This window comes from Myxocyprinus asiaticus, chromosome 32, assembly GCF_019703515.2.
Source record: "Myxocyprinus asiaticus isolate MX2 ecotype Aquarium Trade chromosome 32, UBuf_Myxa_2, whole genome shotgun sequence".
Taxonomy (NCBI): domain Eukaryota; kingdom Metazoa; phylum Chordata; class Actinopteri; order Cypriniformes; family Catostomidae; genus Myxocyprinus; species Myxocyprinus asiaticus.
Genome location: NC_059375.1, coordinates 23,705,097 through 23,729,400, shown reverse-complemented (window position 1 = coordinate 23,729,400; position 24,304 = coordinate 23,705,097). Strand labels below are relative to the sequence as shown.

General features: G+C 38.8%; 1 protein-coding gene across 5 annotated transcripts in view; it reads right to left on the bottom strand.

Annotated features, from left to right (window-relative positions):
- Positions 1 to 24,304, bottom strand: part of afap1 (actin filament associated protein 1) — a 111,626-nt gene that overhangs the window by 58,823 nt on the left and 28,499 nt on the right. For 3 of the 5 annotated variants that reach the window (XM_051666459.1, XM_051666458.1, XM_051666460.1), the window contains 2 exons: positions 3,842 to 3,970; positions 3,587 to 3,669 (listed from right to left, as the gene is read on the bottom strand). In XM_051666459.1, the coding sequence (XP_051522419.1) occupies positions 3,587 to 3,669; positions 3,842 to 3,970 (212 nt within the window). Of the gene's footprint in view, positions 1 to 3,586; positions 3,670 to 3,841; positions 3,971 to 14,360; positions 14,726 to 24,304 lie in introns of those variants that run through there. The other 2 variants (XM_051666456.1, XM_051666457.1) reach the window with 1 other exon arrangement.

The window sequence follows — 24,304 nt, the reverse complement described above, 5'->3', positions numbered from 1 at the left end:
CATTTTTGGGTGAACTTCATTTAAGCACCGTACACACACGACTTCCAGCTACAAAGCAACCTCATTGTCAATGAGATCTGGCAACTTCCGGCAACACGAGCCACATTGACCTCTGACAACTAGATGTGGGCATGGCGAGCGACATGACAAAGTTGAGAAAAGTTTAACTTTATGCAAATGAGGAGTGACTTTTGGGAACGACAACCAATAGGAGCTCACATCACCCGTCTCATTTGAGATTGAGTTATGTGCAGGGAGAGAAGTTTTTGTGAGCGATTTCACTGTTCTATATGATTCGTATGTGACCACATACATGGATATATTAAAAAATGATGCGTGGAAAATAAATTGTCGGCAGTCTGAGTGAGTTTGACTCATACATTGATAGTTTGTTCATCTTATTAATGATAAGATGCAATGAGCACTGCTGCAGTTTATATAAAAACACTCTCCCCTGCAGAATGTGCATTTTTAAGAAAAAAAGAACTGATTCCTTGTTAAATTAAAATGAAATCTTAGTTTTACTTAGTTTTTCTCATCTGTTATCATATTTTCAAAAGAAAGGCCAGACGTGCAGTCCACCAATAACATTAGAGCGGCAGCAGCAGGAACGTCCACTATCGACTTCATAGTCTCAAGCCTCATTTATTTATAAAGCACTTTCGAATTACACTGTAGCACTTAAGTACATTGCGTACATTGTACATTGAAAATAAAATATAAAAACAACTACAAACACATCATACAATAACCAAAACAGTAGGAAATAAAAACTAGCATAAAAAGACAACACCCAGAGTCCGTCAAGTATTAAAAGCCAATAGTACAGAGACTAGCCTGATCAAGCGATAAAGTCACTGCATGTGCGTACAGGGCTTTATTCATGCAATTATCTAATCAGCCAATAGTGTTGCAGCAGTGCAGTGTATAAAATAATGTAGATATGGGTCAGGAGCTTCAGTTAATGTTCACATCAACCATCAGAATGGGGAAAAAATGTGATCTCAGTGATTTTGACCGTGGTATGAATGTTGGTGCCAGACTGACTGGTTGGAGCATTTCTGTAACTGCTAATCTCCTGGGATTTTCATGCACAACAGTCTCTAGAGATTACTCTGCATGGTGCCAAAAACAAAAAACATCCAGTGAGCGACAGTTCTATGGACTGAAATGCCTTGTTGATGAGAGAGGTCAACTGAGAATGGCCAGAGCTGACAGAAAATCTATGGTAACTCAGATAACCCCTCTGTACACTTTTAGTGATGTCGAACCTTGAGGCAGATGGGCTACAACAGCCGAAGTCCACGACTGGCACTTTATTTGGACCATAGTTTTCCTAATCAGTGCTCAGTAAGTTTATATAAGTGTTCAGGACCCTGCATTCCACTCCATGCATACACACAGAGTGTGATTTTTTAAAGGAAGAAAATTTTTGGTGTACACATCCCTACTCCTGTTGAGCACTTTTACTGTCGCAGACTGAAAGCCACCATACAGTGTTAACTCACGTTGCTGTCTGATGAATCAAAATGCAAGGTGTCGTTGAAAATTATGCCGTAACCAATCACAAAATTAAAATGCAACACCTTTTTTGGCACATTTGCATAGAGTTGTTAATGGGTTTCGATTAATGTGAAATGTTTTTAAGTTGAAATAAGTCAAGTCACGCAACTATTGTGATTTCACGTTCGATCATTGCCATGGCTTCCGGGTTCTCAAGCACTCATGCCTATTATTATTATTACTAAACCCATTGAAGAAATCCACACTATGTAAGGTGTTGAAGTAACAGAGAGTAAACTCTGTGCATATATATGTGCATGTGTGGCTGTGTGGTGAGCATAACTTTCACTTGTCTTTAAGTAATAGTAACCATTGGTTGAAAGGAGCAAGTTAGCACTTAACAAGCTATGCATCTACAGAAAGTTCTCCACTGGGTTCATTATAGTACATTTATGGGGGTAATTTACAGTGATTTTGCTGCCAAACTTTCATAAAACCCAAAGCCACGGAGTTCAATTCAACACAAACACACACATCCACAGTTAGTCTCCAGACACAATTCTTCCCCTTGTGTACTGTGGCATCTGCTGTCCTGTCCACGGCCCTATCTTACCACCCACATGCCCAGCTTGTTCAATCCCTCTGCTTCTCTCACTCTGTGGTTTTGACCACTCCTCTCATAAGGGCCAAAGAATTCTCTAACCACACATACAAACACACACACACACACATTGAATGTGCAGGATTTGGTCTGGCAGGAATATGACAAGGAGTCAGTTTATAAACCTGGCTCAATGATGCAATACTAATTCATCACATAACTGGAGAGAGAGAGGGAAGAAGAGAGATGGAGAAGAGGGTGTGGTTGATGGAGAGCAGGAATAAGAAAAGCTAAACACTGTAATGGAACTTTTGCGTTCTGCCATTTCTCTAGCAGGTTTTGCACATTTAGCAAAAGACAGACCTTAAACTGTAAAAAATTTATATAGTTCTTTCCTGTCCTCCCCTCCCTGATCTCAAACACTCTATCCCACAAGCCCCCACCCACACACACACCTTCCGGGAAAGGGAACAGCCGCCCCCTCATACACATACACACACAGACACACTCACTGGGGTTATGCACGGATGACTGATGTAGAAAAGGATGTTTCTAATTATACTGTGTGCTGTAAAGTGCTGAGTGTGTGTTGAAGAGTCTGTGAAGGATGGACAGTAAAACAAGGTGTTGGGATGTGTGTGTGAAAGAGTGTGTCTTTGAGAGTGACCAACTGCAATACATGAACACCTGCTATTTATCACAAACATTTGCTGCTGCCCTAAAACAAAGTTCATTGTTACTCTAACTCACACACATGTGCACACATACACACAGGCGTAATCTGTTTCATATGTAACAGATGAGACCACATCAGGGTCATGTGTCGGTGACTATGAGGTCATGTGACATCGAGCAAACTGATGTGAACACTTCCTGCTGCTGTTTTACAGAGCTCATAAAAAAAAAAACATTGAACACTTCACAAAAAGAGACCATTAAACCACCAGCCAGGGGTAGTTAGAGTTCAGACAATATCCATTCCAAATTTAGGACAACACTATTTTTGTTTCTGGTCTAAGAGGAATTTGTATAGATGCTAAAACAAACTGTGAAAACCCCTAGCTAACTACAAAGAAACAAATGTTTTTTTTTCTTTTTACTTTTAGTTGTAGTTGTAGTGTTTGCAAAGGGATGCAACACCAGAATGCCAAAAAGCCAAGGAAGAGAGGAGCAAAGGGTAAAAACATCAATAAAATTTGTAATTTCTTCACTTGATGTGATTAAAATTGAAGTATGTTATTTTTGCACAACGAGCGACACCAAACAGAATTGCAATCTGGGCTGGACATAATAACAATGGCTCAACCAATGGTGTCAACCAAAATTGGGGTATGACTACCTGTTTGTCAAATAATGGAAGATGGTGAGTGTTTAAAACTTGTTTGAAAACTGTCAGTATATTGCAATTCTGTTTGGTGCCACTAGTGGTGTAAAAATCCCACACTTCACCTTTAAATTGGTACAGTATGATGCACATCTTACCATCCAGGGGTGAGGAATTTCTGGCAGAGGCATCTGAGGAGGAGCCGGGAGAGAAGTGTGTATCTCTGTCTTACAGGAGGGTTCTATGAGTGCAAAAAAAAAAAAAAAAAATAGAAATACTCTCACTGCTAAAACAAAACTAAATCAATGCTGATATTGAGAATATATGCATTATGATGAAGAGATAAGGTGAAGTGTTATGAGTTCAGCTGAGGTCAAAGGTTAGCTGAGCAGCTTAAGGGGGCTTGTGCTTACCTTTAGTGGCAAGAACTCTGAGTAGGATGTTTAAAATTTGTTGTTTCTTCTCCCTCACACCTGCGGTTAAATACTCTCTGTCCAACAGCTCCAGAAAGACTCGCAATTCTGCCAACAACTCCTCCATCGCTGTAAAAACACATGCAGAACACAATCAGATATACAATAAGCACTATCTGTAATATACACTAGTACAAATGGCAAGCCCACAGATAGTCACTAGCTGGGTTTCCATCAATGTATTTTTATTCGCATTTTGGGATAACTCATAAAAACTGCTGGATGCTAACGCATAAAAAACATATACACTTGCTTGAGGTGGATACATTTTTTAATCGATAAGAAGAAATGCACATAAACTATGATGGAAGCACATTTACTGAATAACTATTATAATTTATTAGGAATACAAGATGCACATAAAAAAAAGTGAATGAAAAAAAGTGACTGAATAACTCGTTCATAACTGGACTAACCAGAGGACCAATCATTGCATTTGAAATGTTGCTCTGGTCATCCTGAAATAACGGTGTCTAGAAAATCCAAAGCCTGCATAGAGTTTGCAGAGCAAATAAGCCAAATACAAAATTGAACTGTGCCGAAGAGCAGGTTTATTGACACTTTTGAAAAAAATATTATAGATCCGTGCGACAAAGACATAAGGAATGAGGAACGCACACACATAGTGCTCCCAGAACTGTGACGCGCTGTCGCTTCCAGACATGAGACAAAGTTCTTTACAGTTTTTGTCTGCATGGTCTAAACCATGAGTATTTTATTAATAAAAGAGTCACATTGGCTACAATTTCTCCAGAAGTGACAATTTTGGTCTTTTGAACACATGGGATGGAAATGTGGCTTTATTCGCATTGTTTTTGTGATATTTTGGTTTTGCCCATAGTTTAATTTTGCAACTTAGATGGAAACATAGCTAAAGACTGTCTGAAGCATATTGCACACAAAACTGGAAATCACCATCAGATTACCCGAATGTTATACCAAATTCCTGGAGTCAGGGTGCAGTTTTTACTAGACCGGCAGGAAACTATGTTGAAAGGTGCCTGGTTGATATTATGAGTACCTCGAATCACTGGATTTGCCCAAGTGTGCTAATACTGTACATTTTGCTTTCTTTTTTGTCAGTGAAATAATACATAATTTGGAAATTCTGATGACATGTCTCTCCATTACTCTGCTATCATCTATTCCAGACTTGCCCGCTCCTAAATGCAAGAAAAGCAAGTAAAAACATAGCATACTGTGGTCCGATGCTTTACAACTCTGTCAGCCAGTCTCTTCCTGTGTATGTGGGTAAGCTGCAAAGTGGACCAGACTTCACGCTGATAGTCAAATGTCTGGCTCTATGGGACTATCTGTAATATATCAGCAATGCCAATCATGCAAGCTTCCTTTCTCCCCATAAGAAACTTTTGGCAAATTTGCTTTGTTGATTTGCTCATATTGACATTCTAAAGATGGGCCGTGTGCCTTGCTCTGCCCTGAGATGTCGGCTGGCATGTGGTAAAATGGGTGAATTATAGGTATCTGTTGGCCCAGCACCTAAGCAATATCAAAGACTATCAAATGTGAATTGCAGCCCTGGAAAATCAGAGGTCTATAAAACAGCATTACAATGGGCCCGGGCCCATACAAACAAATAGCTAAGGGTTTACATAAGAGTGAGGGCTTGAGAGGGAAGGACGGCTGCTGTAGGGTGCAAAGCAAAGAATAGAGCTCACTGATTAGAGTGTGCTATGAAATGAAGTGTAGCATAGCAAATTGAGTGTGTAACTGTTGTATGACTGCTGGTCTTGATTCCAGCCCTCAAGTCTTCTGCACTGGCATGTGGATGTGAGCCAATCTTTTTTTGGTTGGGTATAGTTCATTTGAATGCATGTGCAACCCCGTAGTGTCTCTCCCTAAAGTACTGTATGTGCTTCTCAGTAGAAAAAATGTCAAGCAAATTCAAAGATGCAGTGTCTGTCCTTTAGTTAGGAAGCTTTTTGATGTCTGCATCTGAAATATTCTTGTCTTGAAAGGATTAAAGGTTTAAGATTGCAGCAAAAAACTTTAAAGTTGATGTGTGTAATTTTTAAAAGTCTTGCATCCCAACAACAAAAAAAAAAAATCTAAACTAGCCGTAAACTTGGCGCAAATTTGCAGCAAATTTGCCGCTCATTATTTTCACATGCAAATGAGCTTTTGATTCACCGCAAATGTTTGCCAGAAGTTTGCAGCTCTTCGCCATAGTGGTGTCCTCCGGCAAACCTTTAGCAACAATGGACAATTTGCTGCTAGTTTGCTGCAAAGCTCATTTGCAGGTGAAAATTATCAGTGGTGAATTTACAGCAAGTTTGCAGCAAATTTGCCATGAACTCTCGATTTTCGTAAGGGTAAATATGCAGAGTCAACTATAAGTAAGCCATTTGTAGGTTGATTTACACTAAAAAAAAGTGTAATACTGTGGTGCTATCAAGCATTCGTCTATTTGTTTGAGCAGCTCGTTCAGCCCAACACAGTAACATTGGCTCTATCAATGGCGTGAATTTAGGGGCAGGACTATCTGTTTGCACAACCAATATAAGATGGGAGGAGTTCTCTGAAATTTGATCAGGAACACTTTAGTTTTGACTGTTTTTCTTACGACCGAGTAAAACTGATTGCCAGAGCACTGGTTGATTTAGGAGGACACTATGATGTCCTTACATAAGGACATCTAATTTAATCAATGAAGTTATAGTTGATTTACTGGCTAACTCAATCACATGTTCTTGTACAAGACTAAATATATTTTCCGGCAGTATACTCCTCTGTAACACTGACTATGATCCACCATCCAGCTTCAGGTCAACAAACTGAGTCATAACATGCATAATACACCATATAAGGCATCCTCTGCATAAGTAAACACTACTGCACACTGCACACTTTATTTTATTTTTTCATAATGAATGAAACAAATGACTTTTCACAGGAAAAAAAAAAAAACTGTGAAATGAATTTTGGAAGCCTTTTGAAAGAAAAGATTGGCAATCAATCAACAGCTTGAATAATCTTAATGTATTTCACCTAAACATAATATGCTTCTATCTACACTAGACAAAGAAAAACACCCCAGAACAAAAGAGTAACTAGTGTAAAATAACTAGAGTAAAATACGTATCCAAATAATCCAAAACAACGTGTCAAATGTCTTTATAAAAAATTTACTTTTTCAACAGCTTTAAAGGGTCTGGGATCTCAAATAGCTAAAGCAACACTGCTCCCTGTAGCCTATACCTTTTCTAGTTGTTCCTGTATTATTCCCTGTCTAACAGCTTGCACATGTCGGAGCGAATAAAGCTAATGAAGCACTTTCAGATATGGTGGCCAAACAATATGAAAGGAAATACACTTTAAAAACCAACTGAGCGAACCAAATCATTGCAGAAAAGAGCACCAAGTGCCACACAGAAATGAGGACCACCTTCAAACTATGCTTGGGGGCAAAGTCAAAGGAGAAGGAGCAAGAAAGGAAACAGAGGGATATATGGAAAAACTTTTAAACAATCACAACCACCCACGCTTAAAACTCTCAGACACCTTTTCCCTCTTTTTCATCCACTCAATTGACAAACCCTTGTGTAAATAAGACTGAATGATGAAAGAAATCAGGCAATGCTTCCAAAAAAACAGAGCTCATCTTAAGTAACAGGCCTAAAGCTGAAATGCTGAGGAATGTTCAATTATGGACATGTTAACACATCCAAACCAGGAAACAAAGGCTTCAAAGTAAGGAGGCCAGAGGAGCTTTAAGGGTTGGCCGAAAGAGACTTGACACAAGAGACTAATGCCAAATCAGAGAAGGTTTTGATGGCAAGTCTGATTATGGTATTCAGTTAGGAGGGAGTCTAGGTTCAGTTTGACAAGCTGACCCAGTAAACTCTCAGAATAAACATCATTCAGTGTCTCTGCGGAACAAATAAGGACATTCTTCTACCTACCCTACCAAATACAATAACAAAAAGGTATCTGGTTTGTAAAACCAATTGTGATGCCGCCAGCTTGCAAGAACTAATATTATTCTTCCGCTGATGCAGTATATGTGCATATGCGTAGGTGTGTATGCATATGTGGTTATGGTCTACCACCCAGGCTGCTGAGAAGCAACAACATCCTTAAAATTCACCAACCCTGAGTACCAAAGTAAATGTGTGTCTGTGTGCGTGCAGATTACAGAGTATCTACTCTCTCCGCACAATCATCCTATCCGACTCTTACGTCAGATTGTAGACCAGTTCTCTTTAATGAACTGTTCAAATCCATATGCACAGACATGATCTACGACCTTCTATATATAATCTTTTTTTTTGGGGGGGGGGGGTACTCCACTTTTTGTGGAGTACCCAGCAACCCACATCCTTTACTCGTTCTTCTTCCTTATTTTCTCTCTCTCGCTCTCTCTCTCAGTCACTCACTCTACTCTTTTCTATTTCCATACTGAGCCAAAATGCCATTAATTTTTCTCTTGTCACAAGGTGAAAGATAAGACAGCTGAAAATGAAGCTATGAAAAAAGATGATAACAAACAATCTCTTTTGCTTAGCTAACAAACCATCTGCCAAGAGCACAAACATGAACCTCTTTCTCTTTTGTCCTCCCTTTCAGAAAGAAGCAGACTGCTCATCCAGTGAACTGCTTCTCTTTGATTTCGGCAAACAGGATCCAGGCAGAGAGCTAGTGATGTCTGAGACACACCACAAGATCCTCCATGCTCTAGTCCAGTCTTACACAGCAAACAGCTTGGTGGCGGAATGGGCAGATGGATAAATGAATGGACAGAAAAAGGAAGAAGCAAATATTTTAAATTTTATGTGATCGCTCATAAATTCTCTTACAAAAGCTACAGAGCCATATCTCTGTTCTACTGATGCAAATATATCAACATAACAATATTATCAGTTAGCAGATATTTACATGCACAGTTGCACATAAACACACTGATAACTTCCAAAAATCAGTTTATTAAAAAAAACAATATATCAGACAACACAAGAAAAATGCATTTACATGAGACTTGAAATCATCAGGTTACTCTCTACTATTAACGTCAAAGCATAAACGGGCATGTGCACAACACTTCCGTACATTGGATAAGCCGATAAAAACAGCCATAAAGGTGTTTACTGTACATGTAACACGAAATTGGAGTAATGGTCCAGAATCTATGTGTGCCAATCCATTTATGCTTTAACAGTTTATGACCATGTGACCCATCAAAGGAAAACCATTTGCATGACAACACACATTATTATGCATAATTAGTGTATGTAAATGCACTCAATCGTGGATTATCTATACAATAGAGGTGGGGGAAATATCAATATTTCAAAGTACTGAAACCACATTTTTTCCCATTCTAATGGTTGATGTGAACATTTACTGAAGCTCCTGACCCGTATCTGCATGAGTTTATGCACTGCACTGCTGTCACATGATTGGCTGATTATATAATGTTTATTTTTCTTACTGTCACTGATGTACCTATGCTCTGCATTACCTCTATGGCTCTATGATGAAGTAAAACATGAAGTTCCGGACTTGTTGTACAGAAGTCTAAAGACATTGGGTGAGTAAAAGATCACAATATATCACAGTTTTGATTAACAATACACTAGACATAGGGGGGCCTGGGTAGCTCAGTGGTAAAATACGCTGGTTACCACCCCTGGAGTTCGCTAGTTTGAATCCCAGGGTGTGCTGAGTGACTCCAGCCAGGTCTCCTAAGCAACCAAACTGGCCCGGTTGCTAGGGAGGGTAGAGTCACATGGGGTAACCTCCTCATGGTCACTATAATGTGGTTCATTCTTGGTGGGGTGCATGGTGAGTTGAGCGTGGTTGCCTATGTCTCCGTGGCAATGTGCTCAACAAGCCACGTGATAAGATGCGCAGGTTGACGGTCTCAGACACGGAGGCTACTGGGATTCATCCTCCAACACCCGGATTGAGGCAAATCACTACACGACCATGAGGACTTAGAACGCATTGAGAATTGGGCATTCCAAATTGGGAGAAAAAGGGGGTAAAATCCACAAGTAAAATTATAATATTATCATATCGTGACCCAGATCTAAATAAATATTGTATCGCAAGGTCCATGCTGATTCCCATCCCCTGTTTTAGATCTGAGATGCACTGGATGCTGAGAATAAAACAGTCATTTAGCAGCTGGCAATAGGCAATGGGCAGCTACTAGCTTGTGGTTTGTGAAATTAGCCAGCTTTACGGTTTGGCCTCATCATGGTTACCCATCGCTGCCACAGACTAGGGAACACCAAAGTCGTGCTACACATGCCTGGAAAAAAGTACAAAACTACAGGAGAGCAGAAAATATTGAACAGATGCTCCACTGTTCCACTAGTGATGGGCTTCAATACCAGCATCTGTGAAGTCACATATATAAAACGCACCAATATCATCAATGAAACAGAATCTCAGTTGCATGATTACATTCATTTCTGTGTTTGATAATATGTGTGGTATGTGTCTATCCATGAGTGTTGCTATGAACATACAGTATGAGGAGGTTTCAGATACAGTATGAAAGAACTATTTGGAAAATACATCCATATACTGTATGTGTATTACTTTGTTCATGAGTGTGTGTTTGTGTGTGTGTGTGTGTGTGGGCAGGTTTAAGTGGTTTACGATGACATTTTTTTAGGTTATAAACTGGTAATTACAAGGGTATTATGCTATAAATGTGGTTTATGAGGACATTTCTAGTGTCCCCATAATTCAAATCGCTTAAAAAACATACTAAATTATGTTTTTTTGAAAATGTAAAACTGCAGAAAGTTTTTTGTGAGGGTTAGGTTTAGGGGTGGGGTTAGGGTTAGGGGACAGAATCTAAAGTTCTTACAGTATAAAAACCATTTTGTCTATGGAGAGTCCTCATAATGACAGCTGCACCAACATGTGTGTGTGTGTGTGTGTGTGTGTGTGTGTGTGTGTGTGTGTGTAATTACAGAGCACTAACTCTTAAACCACAGTGGGCAGAGGGGTGGGATAGAGGGGCCATGGTTACAGAAACCTTTAAGAATCATCCTTCTGAAGAGGCAGAAGAGACTCCATGGTGCCTGGGACACTGTGTGTGTAGTTCCATACAGTTAGCCTTCCCACTCCCCCATTGATCCACATATAATAATAAGGCTAATTATTCCACCAGCAGTTACCAAACCATACATTCTATTCAAATAGTAGCCATGTGAAAATGCTTCCAAATTTTGTTGTGTCAAAGAGAAAAACAAATTCATTTCTTTGTCACTCTCCCCTTAGGAGCAATGTCATGGAGAGCCATTAACTTTCTTCCATGTGATTGTAAATGTTTATAGTAGTAACTGAGAAAGGAGAAAATAAATGATAAAAGACCACAGAGGTGCTGTTTACAGAGTGGGTAGAAAAGATGGAGGAAGGCAAAGTTACATCTTATTTAGATTAGACATCTCTAGTTGGAGGGAAGAAGGGGCTTTCGGGGTAACTGGCACGTGTATTACTTAAAAAAGTTATCAGTGTGGAAATGGTCTGAGAGGAGACCCCCTAAAATAAAGCCAACTAGGCTAACAGGCCAGTGCCCACATCACACATAGTAATAAAGTGCCAATTTATACCATGTCTATCTGGTTTGAAAACAGTGCCATTTTCACTGCAGTCCACTATGAGCCTTCAGAGCAAGTATAAAAGTTCACATCCACAAGGAACAGAGTTCCCATCTGGAACTATGCTGACATGTCTGAGTGTAAACACTTCAAACAATGGTGTTGCAACCTCACTGTTACATGTAAAAACAAATAATGCACAATGCCATGGCATAACCACACTTGGCCCTTGACATACAAAAATCCAAAGGCACCCTGCACTCAGATACCGCTGTACCCCAGTGGACAATAGATGAAATCTATTCAAACCGCAGGAAACCGCGCTTCTGGGTTCTTTTGGGCAGCAGATTTCAATGTTGGAAATAGGCAGCGCTGCAGTTTTAATAATATTTTAAGCTTTATAAAATGTAACCCCACAAACAGCACTTTTTGGGCAGTTTCAGAGCAATTTGAGCGAAGCGCTCATAGACAGCAGTTCTTTTCTGGGCTACCAAAAGAACCCGGAAGGGATGGGGTGGAGCGTTTGTTTGTAAACAGTAACTTCATCTATAGAGCACTGTGGACAATAGCGCTCTGTCATATACAACCAAATGCAGAGTCATGATACACGTACGGGATACCCAATACCTCGCAGCTGCCAACCAGCCAACCAATCACAGTTATCCTGCCTGTACAGCTCATGTTGTGTTTTTAAAAGTGCAGACTTCTGTGACATAATATGTAATGAGAATATGCCCTTACAAAAGTTAAACATAGTTTTACTCTAATAATATTGTAGTAAACATGACTGTAGTAAAACCAAGGTTAATTTTCCTCACAAAAAAATATAGAGTTCTGACAAACTTGCCGCAAACTTGCTGCAAACTTGAAACATATTTCCCACTCATTATTTTCACAATAAAATTGCGATTAGCACAAATGCTTGTCAGAAGTTTGCAGCTCTTCACCGGTAGTGGTGAACCTGGAGAAAACCTTTGGCGACAATGAACAGTTTGCCAGATCTCTCATTTTTTGTAAGGGTTTCGAAACATTCACTCAAAAATATTGAGGGTGTTTCTTAATTCCAAGAATGCAGAGAACAGACTTGTGTTCTAAGGGCCCAAACATACTTCAAGCAAGTTTGCAAACGCGAGCGCTTTGCCAACGCATGGCCAACACGTGGTCCCATTGTATATACATTACATGCACTCCTGCGTTTCTCTGGTGGTTACAAACCTTGGACCACAAGGGGGTGAAAGAGTTTTTTAGGTGCCACGAAACCAGATGTGATAGAGTAAACATGTTGACAGTTGAAAAGTGTGCTTTTGTATTTGCTAAAAAGGCAACAAAAAAATGTGCTTGTATAATCTAACTTGTTCAGGAAGACTCTCCTCAAATTGCTGCTCCGCCATGACAGTTGTAGATTGAAAAAAGAAAATCCGCTGTAGCGCCCCTTGCGGCAACGCTGAGAATACAGCGCATATTTGCATTAGGTTATGAATTGCACTCTGACACATTTCACAATGCAACGACGCGTGTAATCGTGCTTGCGTAGCAAGATGTGTCTGTGTTCACATACTTACGTAGAGTATGTTTAGGCCTTAATGAAGACCAGTCTTGCCAAGCTACCTTGGAAGAATGAACTCAGAATGACAGGAGGACGTAGAACACATCTATTGCGAGCTTTGAGATGTACTGCGATCTTCCTGTTGCACAATTAACCATCACAGCACATTCGAATTCAGTGAGATAACTACTGGTATTATCACACCAATGACAGCATTAATATCATCACACCAGTGAGGTTTTGCAGGACTAGTGACAGGTTAATAGAATAAAGTCTATGAACAGTCGTTTTATTTATATTTCTTACTGCATTAAAATGATGCCCAAAAAACAAGAAATGTTGACGGAGTATAACAACTCTCACAAGCCGTCAGACTTTCATGAGCTTACAGCGGGAAACTCTTGAGGAAAAAACAAAATAAAACAATTAATGTCCTTCCTCTGCCACCGTAGTAGAGTTCTTGCCCACAAGTCACCATCTGATGCATCCTCGATTTCAAGGTCACATCCGGGTAATTTCCAGCATTCTCTTTACTTGCATTCTTGAGGATTGGAATCAACTTCGACAGTGGATGATGTAGAATGAGTCCACGAGAACGTAAGAACACAAAAGAATGCACACTGAGAAACAGACTGATTCATTCACCAATGAAACACTACTAGAAGGTCAGGGGGCATCAGTTATCACTGTAGTGTTATGAAGAGTGACTAAAATCTCTTTCTCACACTGTTCATTATATATTGAGTTAATGTACTTCTAGTCTAATATTCTAATATTAATCATATTCAAAAATAAAAACATATAATTGTGATTCAAATTTGCAAGGCACACAAACAGCAGTGACTTCCTTGCAACGCCATGTAATTTACCGCCTTTTAACATTTCAAATTTTAACGTCTTTTCTAACCGACCTCAGAAGAGCGGTGTGTGGATTCAACGGAAGAAAATGTGACTCACGGGGTGAACTCGGCTCTTTCCACGCCGACAGAGACAGTAATGATGCCTTTAAATATCCGTTATATGGGGGGAGGGGGGGGGGTAAATTTTAATTGCCTGTATTGTTCAAATTCCATTTAAAAGATTATTGAGTTAAACGCGAGAGAGTGTTTCAAGATGAAGAGAAACTCTAAAATCAATAGCAGCATGTTAGAAATATGCTCAGTGCTAATAGACATTTTATTATGTCACATACTGTTTGCTCCGATACTGTATCTCTCTAAAGACACTGTTCATTCAGAAACTATATTTAAACTTTTGGACACACAGTAATATTAAGCGGCGTGTTCAGAGCGTTGAACAATGAATTCACTCATGCAGATATCGGCCAATCACTCACCCCTCGAGGCGAACAGTATGGGTTCGCTCCGCATCTTAAAGTCAAACGCATCTAACTCGGGGTTGGTAGGGGTGGCAGACGTGTGTCCGACAGCTGCTGTATTTCATTAAAATCCGCCCAAAAGAGCCGTCTCTCCCACTTTCTCCCTGTGCGAACACACAGACCTCGTCCGCTCGCTACCGCCCGGTAATGTGCGGTTTCCTCTGAAAACTTTCCCTAAATCTTTCTCCTCGATCCTGACACAACACCTCTGTTCGCCTCTGTTACAGTCTTTGGCGATCCCGACCTGCAGTCAACCGTTGTGCCTTCGAATGGAAGCTGCGAGGAGACTTAAAAGAAAACCTCTCACTTTCTTTCCATGTCGTGATCAGCGAAAAGTGGGACCTCCTTCCTTTTCTATATAGTTTCCTGTCCCTCTTTTCTCCGCCCTTTAGCCCCACATCTCCAATTCCACAGCTGGATATGTGTGTGGAGAATGACTTTTAATGAGGACGATGTTCAGTGAGACCTGTGCAGGACAACTATTTTAAGTCAATTATCATATTTAGAAATGAAATTTTACATCAGACTGATCATGAACAATTCATGTCCTCAAATGGAAACTTCATACTCTGCTGAACACCCTGCCAGCACCAAGAGTCTGTAAATGGTAAAAAGAGAGAGCACGAACTTTAGTGATTGTCAAATTTGGTGAGGGAATCACTTAGAATACATAAGTTCAACAGTGCTGCCAGATTCGTTTGACATTTTCCAGCCCAATGATTGCTCAAAACCCTCCCGAATGCATAAAAAAACAGTCCAAATAGTGTATATGAAATTGAAATGCACATTAACCATAATACTACAGCGTTGCCTTTACAACCTTGACAACACAATTAAGCGACGCAAAGATACATTTCCAAAAACTTTCCATTTACCCATTTACCCTTTATTCACACATATAAACAAACACATACGCACAGAAAAGGAACAAATATGTGGCCCTGGGATTTCAAGAAGCCAAATAATGAAAGTATGCCATTGTGCTATGATTGCAGTTATGTGTTTGACATTCAATAGGCCTATTTTTGAATAATATGTCATATAAAATTTATATATTTATCTGTCCTACCTTTTTACGCTGTTATGGCTCATTTCAAATTCCAAGAAAACTGTGAATCTTTGTAGTCATTTAAGTAAGGTGAATTCGCTAATACGCAGAACAGTCAAAGTTCCTAGACAGCTGTCATAGTGGACATAACGCAGCTGATTTTCAATCATTCCGTGTTCTTGTGCGCACATCCATGAGTCAAGGAAGAGCTGTAAATTCAAAAGTCACTTTTAAGTCGTGTTACTTTATGATACTACTGTCTATGATCACCATGAGTGCCAACTTAACGATATGTCCCACAGTGTTCTCAACAGCATTAAACTAATAGCAAAAAGGCATCAGTGGCCTAGTCATGGGAGAAACTCAAAGGTGCAATCTCCCCAAGAAAAACTCCACAGATAAGTCCTGGCATTAACCACCACTTAATATCAGGGTCATTTCCCCATTTTCGACATGTTCTCTTGCATTTTTACTACTTTCAATTCAATTGCAAAACCTGCAGATCGCGCACATACAGAACTCACTGGTGGGTGTGGCAACTCGTAGCTCCTCTGAACAGAATTAAACACATTTTCTGTCAATCAGTGTTCTGGCTATTTGATTGAATGATTGTGTGTAGAGATGTTTTCTTTATTTTAGTTGCATGGGCAATGGAAATTCTTAATTTTATAATTTTAAAAAACCTGCCAACATCAGCCCAAATTTTGACCACCCGCCCAAGCACATTTCCCCCCACACAAATCTATTGAAAGTAGCCCAAGTGGGCGGGAACCCGCCCAATCTGGCAACACTGAAGATCAATGAAAGAACCTTCTTCACAAAATAGTTAAAGGGACAGTTCACCAAAAAATATCCCAGATGTGTATGACTTTCTGTCTTCAGCAGAACACAAAGAAAGATTTTAAGAAAAAATATCTCAGCTCTGTAGGTCCATGCAATGCAAGTGGATGGTGATAAGAACTTTAAAGCTCCAAAAAGCACAGACAGTCATGATAAAAGTAATCCATATGACTCCAGTGGTTAAATGAATACCTTCTAAAGGGTGAGAAACAAATCAATATTTAAGTCCTTTTCACTATAATTGTTTACTTCTGGTCGCTTTCCAAAGAGCGTCCACGAAGGGACTCATGTTGTTCATGCTGCCTCGTGTGACGTAAACGCATTGGCTTGTTCAAATGAAAGCAAAACCAGTGAAGCTTGAGAACAGCATTCTCTTATAAACAAATCGAGCAGCACTTCTGGTTGTATCGCATCAGGTCTCGCATGAACATGCCAGCATGCTTACATCAATCGAGAGGCTGCGTGAACTGAGTCCCCTCGTGGACACGCACCGGAGAGCTACCGGAAGTAAACAATTATAGTGAGAAGGACTTAAATATTGATCTATTTCTCACTCAAAACGATCGTTTCACTTTAGAAGACATTATTTTAACCACTGGAGTCGTATGGATTACTTTTATGCTGCCTTTATGTGCTTTTTAGAGCTTTAAAGTATTGATCACCATTCGCTTGCATTGTATGGAGCTACAGAGCTGAGATATTCTTCTAAAAATCTTAGTTTGTGTTCAACAGAAGAAAGTCATACACATCTGGGATGGCATAAAGGTGAGTAAATGGTGAGAGAATTTTCATTTTTGGGTGAACTATTCCTTTAATTTGTCAATAGACCAAACACTGACACTGTCTGTGAGGAAGAAAATACATGTTGATTGGCGCTATTGTGATAGTTTGAAATGTGATATTACACGATAACAAATGATAAATAGTGATATTTTATTTGTATCTCTTGCACAACTGGTAGGTTAAACAGTGCTAAGGCAAAACAGAAATGTTCCAATCATTAACATAGATAGAAATACATACGTAAAGGGAATGAGAAGAGACAGTAATGTTAAAGGAATAGTTCACCCAAAAATGATAATTCTCTCATAATTTACTCAAACAAAGATATATTGATGGAGATATGATGTGACTTACATTGTATAGATATATTTACATCATATCCCCATCCAAATATCTTCATTTGTGTAAGCAGAAGAGAGAAAGTCATATGAGATAAGACGGCAAGAGGGTGAGTAAATGATGAGAGAATCATAATTTTTGGGTGAACTATTCCTTTAACTGCTAAGTGGGTTATGTCCCTCTCGGCTAAGTATTTCTATAAATCAGTCATCTATGTATGGGTTAATTACGAGTCATTAATCTGGAAGGGTCTCCAAAAAGTGAGAAATTCTATAGCTGCAGCGTGCTGGGCGTGTGATGAAAATACAGCAGGGTCACTGACCTACAGATGTGTTGACAGAACATTCAGATACGGTCAGAGAGTATGTGTGTGCACACAACTAAAAGTCCACAGCATGTCTGGACTGAAGAACAGTGAGTGTGCATGCATGTGTGGGTGGCCAAGACAACTCACATCGTTAGCAGGATATCGTATCAGGACACTCAGTAGCGGATTTAGGCATGGGCGACATGTGCAGTTATTCAGGGCGGCATCTTGCGGTCAACAACTTTGGGGGCGTGTTGAAGCTGGTTTCGCACAGGGCGCCATACAAGCTAGAACCGCCACTGAGGAGACTGATCCATGTATTTGGCCTTGGTGCAAAAACAACTGAATGCACTGACAGTGACATCATACTGGGGAGAGAATTAAATTGATTTGCAGATATCCAGTCCACCCGAAGCCTGTAGCACAGCGGTGAGTAATAGTGTCGTTGCATCAGTGTGAGGTTTCAACTCAGAGCCTGCACAGTATCAGATTCAAAACAGAGTCAGTTTTGCAATACTGTACTTATCAGCATTCTATTTGTTTGTTTAGCTTTCCTGTATACTTTAACTTTATCAGATGGGGTATACCTCAAGGACAAAAAAATCTAATTGTGATTATTTTGAAAATATTGAGATTGCAATTTAAACAGCAATATGATAAACATTTAGAGAAAAAAATTGTGTAACTGATTCCTTTTAACCAAAATTAAACCATGTTTTGCCCATGCTGTAAGGCCTACCGGAAATACTGTTGTAGAAGGGGTATTCTCACTCGAGTCCTCTTAAAAAGAACCAAAATAAATAAATAAATAAAACTGTGAAACACAGAAGAAAAAAACATCACAATCACACTGCATCTGTCTGCTGTGTACATGTTTTTGTCCAATTTGTGAAAGGGTCAGCTCACTTTTCATAATTAATATTTTTTTTTAAACCCAGTCAACTTGAATATTATATTATTGTAATATAATTGAATATAACAATGTCAAGTTAAAACATTTTTGTAGAAATTTATATTATTATTGTATAATAATATTATTATTATTCAATAGTAATTTATTTCTTTAATCATTTCTTTACTTCCTCATGGAATTACTATGCAGTCCGGTTAAATCCACAAGCCTTTATTTTGGCGGAAGCTTTTATCTTGGTGGAAAACTGAAGGAACTGAATTTTCTGTTGTTTGTAGTTAGTTGACAACAGCCTTTTAATGTAGTGAAATGCTCTAATTCTGTCCAAGAAAACCTTTTGTCATGGGTTATTTCAGATTTGTAGTCAATTGTAGTGGCCAAACATATGTGAAATTACGCAAATGTGCAATTAAAGTGAATCTGGAGCACTTTAAATATAATGAGCTCTGCACGCGTTAGCACACCGAACCAAAATCAGAGCACATCTGTCACCCAGGGCACCAGATAGATAGAATTTGTGTGTATCGAGCACAGAACCGCTCTGAAACCACTGAAAACATGTGTAATACACTGACCCGATTAAAATGTATTTAAGAAAGCACTACAAGCTACAGACAAAACAGCTGCACACTGGCTGTTTGATAATTGCACTGGGTCGATTTCAATTATATCTTGATTAATCATTCAACCCTAACCTCATGTTTAACTTAGTTTACAGATGTTTTGGTAAGTATAAAGTACACACTGAAATGCTGACGACTGCTTTCTGTGGCATCACATGAAAAAGTCATGAAAAAAGCAGAGCTGAGTTTATCATTAAAGTTAAAGTTTGTAATTTCTGCATCAGCAAACAAAATTTGCAAAAATAATCACTGTTTTCAAATAGGTTTCCCAAACACTCTCCCCATCTACCATTAGTCAGAGAAAAAGCTAGACCCACCCCAAACTCATGCAATAGGGCGCAACATTGTCCACCCACTTTTTCAGTCGTCATGGTTCTGTAAGTATTTTTCCCATTCATTTCTTCCATAGGGATTTCACAAAATCCTTCATAAAGGAGTTCTAAGTCATGAACTAAACCAATCAGCTCCAAGGTGAATCACAAGATTTTGATTTGACATAAAGAAGTATTGAAAAATCATACAAAAATACAAAGTTTACTTATCGTGTTTAATGAGGGCGTGAACTACAATCCCATGAAGCATTGCACATGATGTAATTAAAAAAAAATATATAAAACTTAAAGGTGTTGATTATAAGTCTAGAAACAATATATTTTAATTCTATTGCAAAATATTCAGATGTTTACAAATATATAAGTAGTTTGAGAGTGTCACATTTACACTACGTCAATGCCAGTGGGCGGTCGCTGCAGCGTTTGTCGTGCTTTGCTTGCAACAATTCTCTGATAAGTGGAGCGTTTCTCTTCAGGTTCATAGGGGTAGTTCTTCACTAGGAATTCCACTATTAAACATGATTTCTAAAAAAGAATGTTGAAATAAAGACGATCGATGGCTTCAACAGAAGCATAAACCATCAATGAACAACCTCAGCGATCATGGTAGGTTTGTAAGATTTGGTTAAAACTAATTTGCCTATGGAAAATATTAATGGGATTTTTACTTCCGGAACCTGAGTTTTGGAGGAAAAGTTGGGTTGGTCAGGCTGCTCCAACAAACAGAGCATTGTTTTGTTTGCACCACAGCGTTTTACAGTTTTTGTGGGAAAAAACCTACCTAAATGGCTTAGTTTAAACTAGGATAGGAGGAGGTATTTAAAAAAAAAAAATTATACACTTCAGCATAGGTCAGGCACAATTTTTGCATCATTCCTAACATGCAGAGAGAGTTATGTGAAGGAGATGAGTGGCAGAGAGAGAAAAAGGTTACATTGCCACACAACTAAATCCACCAGGTCATTATAACTGCACGAAACAATACAGTCATGAGGAGGATGCACAGAGTGATATGCTAGAAGAGTTGAGAGTCTTTAGAAAGCTAAAAGCCATTAAAAACAGAAAGTAAACCCAGTACAAAAAAATAATAAGCACAGCACGACTACGCCTTTAAATTGTGAAACATTTCATCTCTGACATGGAATGATATATCTCAAATATCTGTCCAACATAATTAGGCAACATCTGAACCAAAGAGGCAGCAATAAGCTAAATGATTTCTGGCAGGCGAAGGAGTCATGCAGGGGTGCGTTTCCCAAAAGCATTGTTAGCCAACTATGGTCGCAAGTTCCATCATTACCAACATAGTTAAATGATTTGGTGTTTTCCGAAACTGTAGTTCCAGTGAACATTCGCAAACAGCATCACAAAGTTGCGTGGTTAGAACTACAGCTTAGTTTGCTGTGTGGACATAATCTGACTTCATAGGTCAAGACTTTGACCACGTTTACAATCACTTAAGAAAACTGCTTATTCCGGGCGTTCAAACGTCTCATAAACGCAAATGCAGCCGTATAAGAGATTAAGGCTGTTAAGAGAAAGTACTTTAACTCAAACACAGCTTCTGTCAGAGAACACGGCTTAAATGTACGTTAACACATAAGTTGCTTTCTTAAAGGTTTTTGAAGAGTGCGCATGTGTGAATGTGCTCAAGTGCATCGGGGAAGTCTGATGTAAAGAGAAACTCCACTATTGCAGCAATCATCAGTTGCATTACACATCAGACACAGCTTTCATGTCTTCAGCAGCTTTCACACATTGAACAGCTTTCTGGAGTTTCTTTAAATGAGCTATTATAATTTTATATCTGCAGAAGTTATTACTTCACCCCCTGCATAACGTCATTAACGACAGCTCTATACTGATGAACCACTGTTGTTCGAACCTCCTTAGGGAAACTGTGTTTCACAGACATACTTTGTGATTTTAATCTTGTCCCAATCTGACAAATCTGTGTTTTTATCACACAATCTCTGTAAAAATTCCAGAGCAAATTACCTATTGTTTTTCAGCTAACTCAAGGGTCCTCTGAGAAATCTAATCCTGTCCGAAAGCGAATGTCTGTGATTTCTGATATTGAATTTTCACTACGCTTCTCCTCATGTATTTTGACCTACATGAATTACCGGTAAGATCATACTTACAGTATGCACACCAATCTTTTGCCTGCTGCGTGACTCAATTTGGATGTAGATTTTTTTGCCATCCGACGAAAAAATAAGAAAATAAAGTTAACAAGGAGAGCCAAATCGCATAAAATGCTAAGACTGGCCACTGTAATATCAGGTAAGATACTCACCTTAATTTCTCCACTCAATTACATAATGTTATAATTTTATAATTCACAGATAAGTAGGCTATTGTTTATTTCATTGGGTTTATTTATAAGCAGCCACTTCTATAAATTCATGCAAACTTTATTTTAATAAGCTTTTTTAAAAAAGTAATTGTGTAATTACTAAAAGTATTATGTATAATTAATAAATTACAGTTAAATCAATACATTAAATAAATGACTAGCTAGTTAATTTCTCCAACAATGCATTGCACAACGGTGGTTAAGCAGTGAGTTACGTAGTTGTATGTGAAATGCACCCCAGCTCAGTTCTAATAAAAGGAATTCACAAACTGTGGGAGGAATAGAGAGTGAACAAAAGAAAAACACTGTCTGAAGTTAACCACAGTCTGAGTAAATGCATCTAAACTTTGATTCATCCATTATCCATCACTTCCCAGCTACTGACACGCCTGTCAAAACAGAAAATAATTCTGTGACACCCCTCTAATGAGATTTGTCCCTCACACCACATGCTCAGGACCTTGGAAGCAGGGTGGAGGCCCAGTACTGGCAGACTGGTAACTGATGAGGGTAAGTTAAAAAAACAAAAAACAAAAAAACAACAGAACTCAGAACAAATGAACCATTAAAGAGCCCAGTAGCCAGTGGAATGACTGCTTCCTCTCATGAGTTCCACTGCATGGGATTCATAACTGAAAAGGCTGTTTTGTCAGTGCCGAATTCAAGGTCTTTGGAAGTGAATCTCAACGTGTCAGTCATCAGTGCTTACAGTATGTGTTTTCTTGACTCATTCCAATGCACGGTATGCAGCAACAATCTGGGTGCCCTGTTGAAACACCTCATTACTAAAATGTTTAGCCTCATTGGCAAAATACACAAGCCAGAATTTTAGGTCTGTACACCACCTGCAAGACAATTCGTGATCACAAGACCCCAGAATTAAACTGTAGTTGTCTGGGACAGAAGTAATGGATTGAATTCCATTGGTAAATTAATTTGAATGCTCGAGAGTACTGAATCACTCATTGTTTCTATACTCTGTTACAAACTACCATTTCTAATCAGTACCCTGAATGAACCCTTTGACTTTATTTTCAACCCCTAAATTCTAAGGAGGACCTTGCAGGACCTTTATAATTGCTGGATGATGTTTTCAGAATTTTTGGAATGTTGCAAAGTATTTTTGATTAATCTGAAACCACTGAATATCAGCTCTACAATCTGCACCCCTTGCTACACTTAGTATCCAAACAGAAGGGGAGTGACTCAGATATCAAAGACATTTGGCAGTGCTTTTACTCCTTACTACACACACAAACATCTATATATAATCCTCATTATGGAGTTAACATAGAATAGACAGACAGGATTTAGAACCACAGTATTTAATCTTATAAATACACTCACAGTGTTGATCAGATTATCTCTTTTAATAATCCCAAAGCATAATTCCAATGAGATAGCATTTGTACTCTGAAGCTACTTTAGTTTCTAATTTATACAATATCAATTAACACTCTTGTCCTGCAACAAATCTGTCTACCCTCAATAATAAAATACATGTTGTGCATGCTTTCCTCAGACTGTCTTGAGATTAGCCCACAAATAGGACTGGATTCCAATGTGGATTCGGATAACCTCAAAATCGCAAAACAAGACATTTGGATTTCAACAATATACAGTATAAGATCATGCGCAAAATAAAGTTTATAGACAAATCTTGTACATTGAGTGATCTGCAGTCTCTAATGACAATGAATTTTAAGCCAGATTGCAGAGGCTTTAGACAGTTCTGCAGATGTAGCTGTTGAAAAGTACTGCTGATGTTAATGAACTGCAATGCATCAGATTCGTAAAACAGTCCAGAAAATGTATAACATAAACTCTTTCAAAGAATCTGGAACTCACTCATACACACATTCATGGCAGGGGGTATGATCTTCATGTATTCCTCAAATGAGTTGTCCCTTTTTCTTCCACCAGATCAGATGAATGACTTTGTTATTCATAATGAATTATGAATGACTCTAATGTCCATAATGCAAAACACAAGAGTATAAACTCAATGCCACAAGAGCATCAAACTCAATGGCAAAAACTTTGGCATCATTTCATTGGTGTTTCAGTTTGCAGTTCTCCCCTGATAAGATAATATCTCATGTACGCCTGCAAAGTTAAACTAACACACACACACACACACACAGATTGACATAAACAGGCAGTAAATATGAAAAATGGAAACATTCTAAGTTGTTACACTACATCACAAGTGGGAAATAAAGCAACCAAAACTCTGTATATAGGTCTGGAGAAATCATCATCGTCTTCATCACAAGCAATCAAGCCTGTTTAAATCTCCATATGGCTATGAGGTAAAGGCTACTTTGCTCGCTCAGCTCAGCTGCAGTTGCATAATTTGAG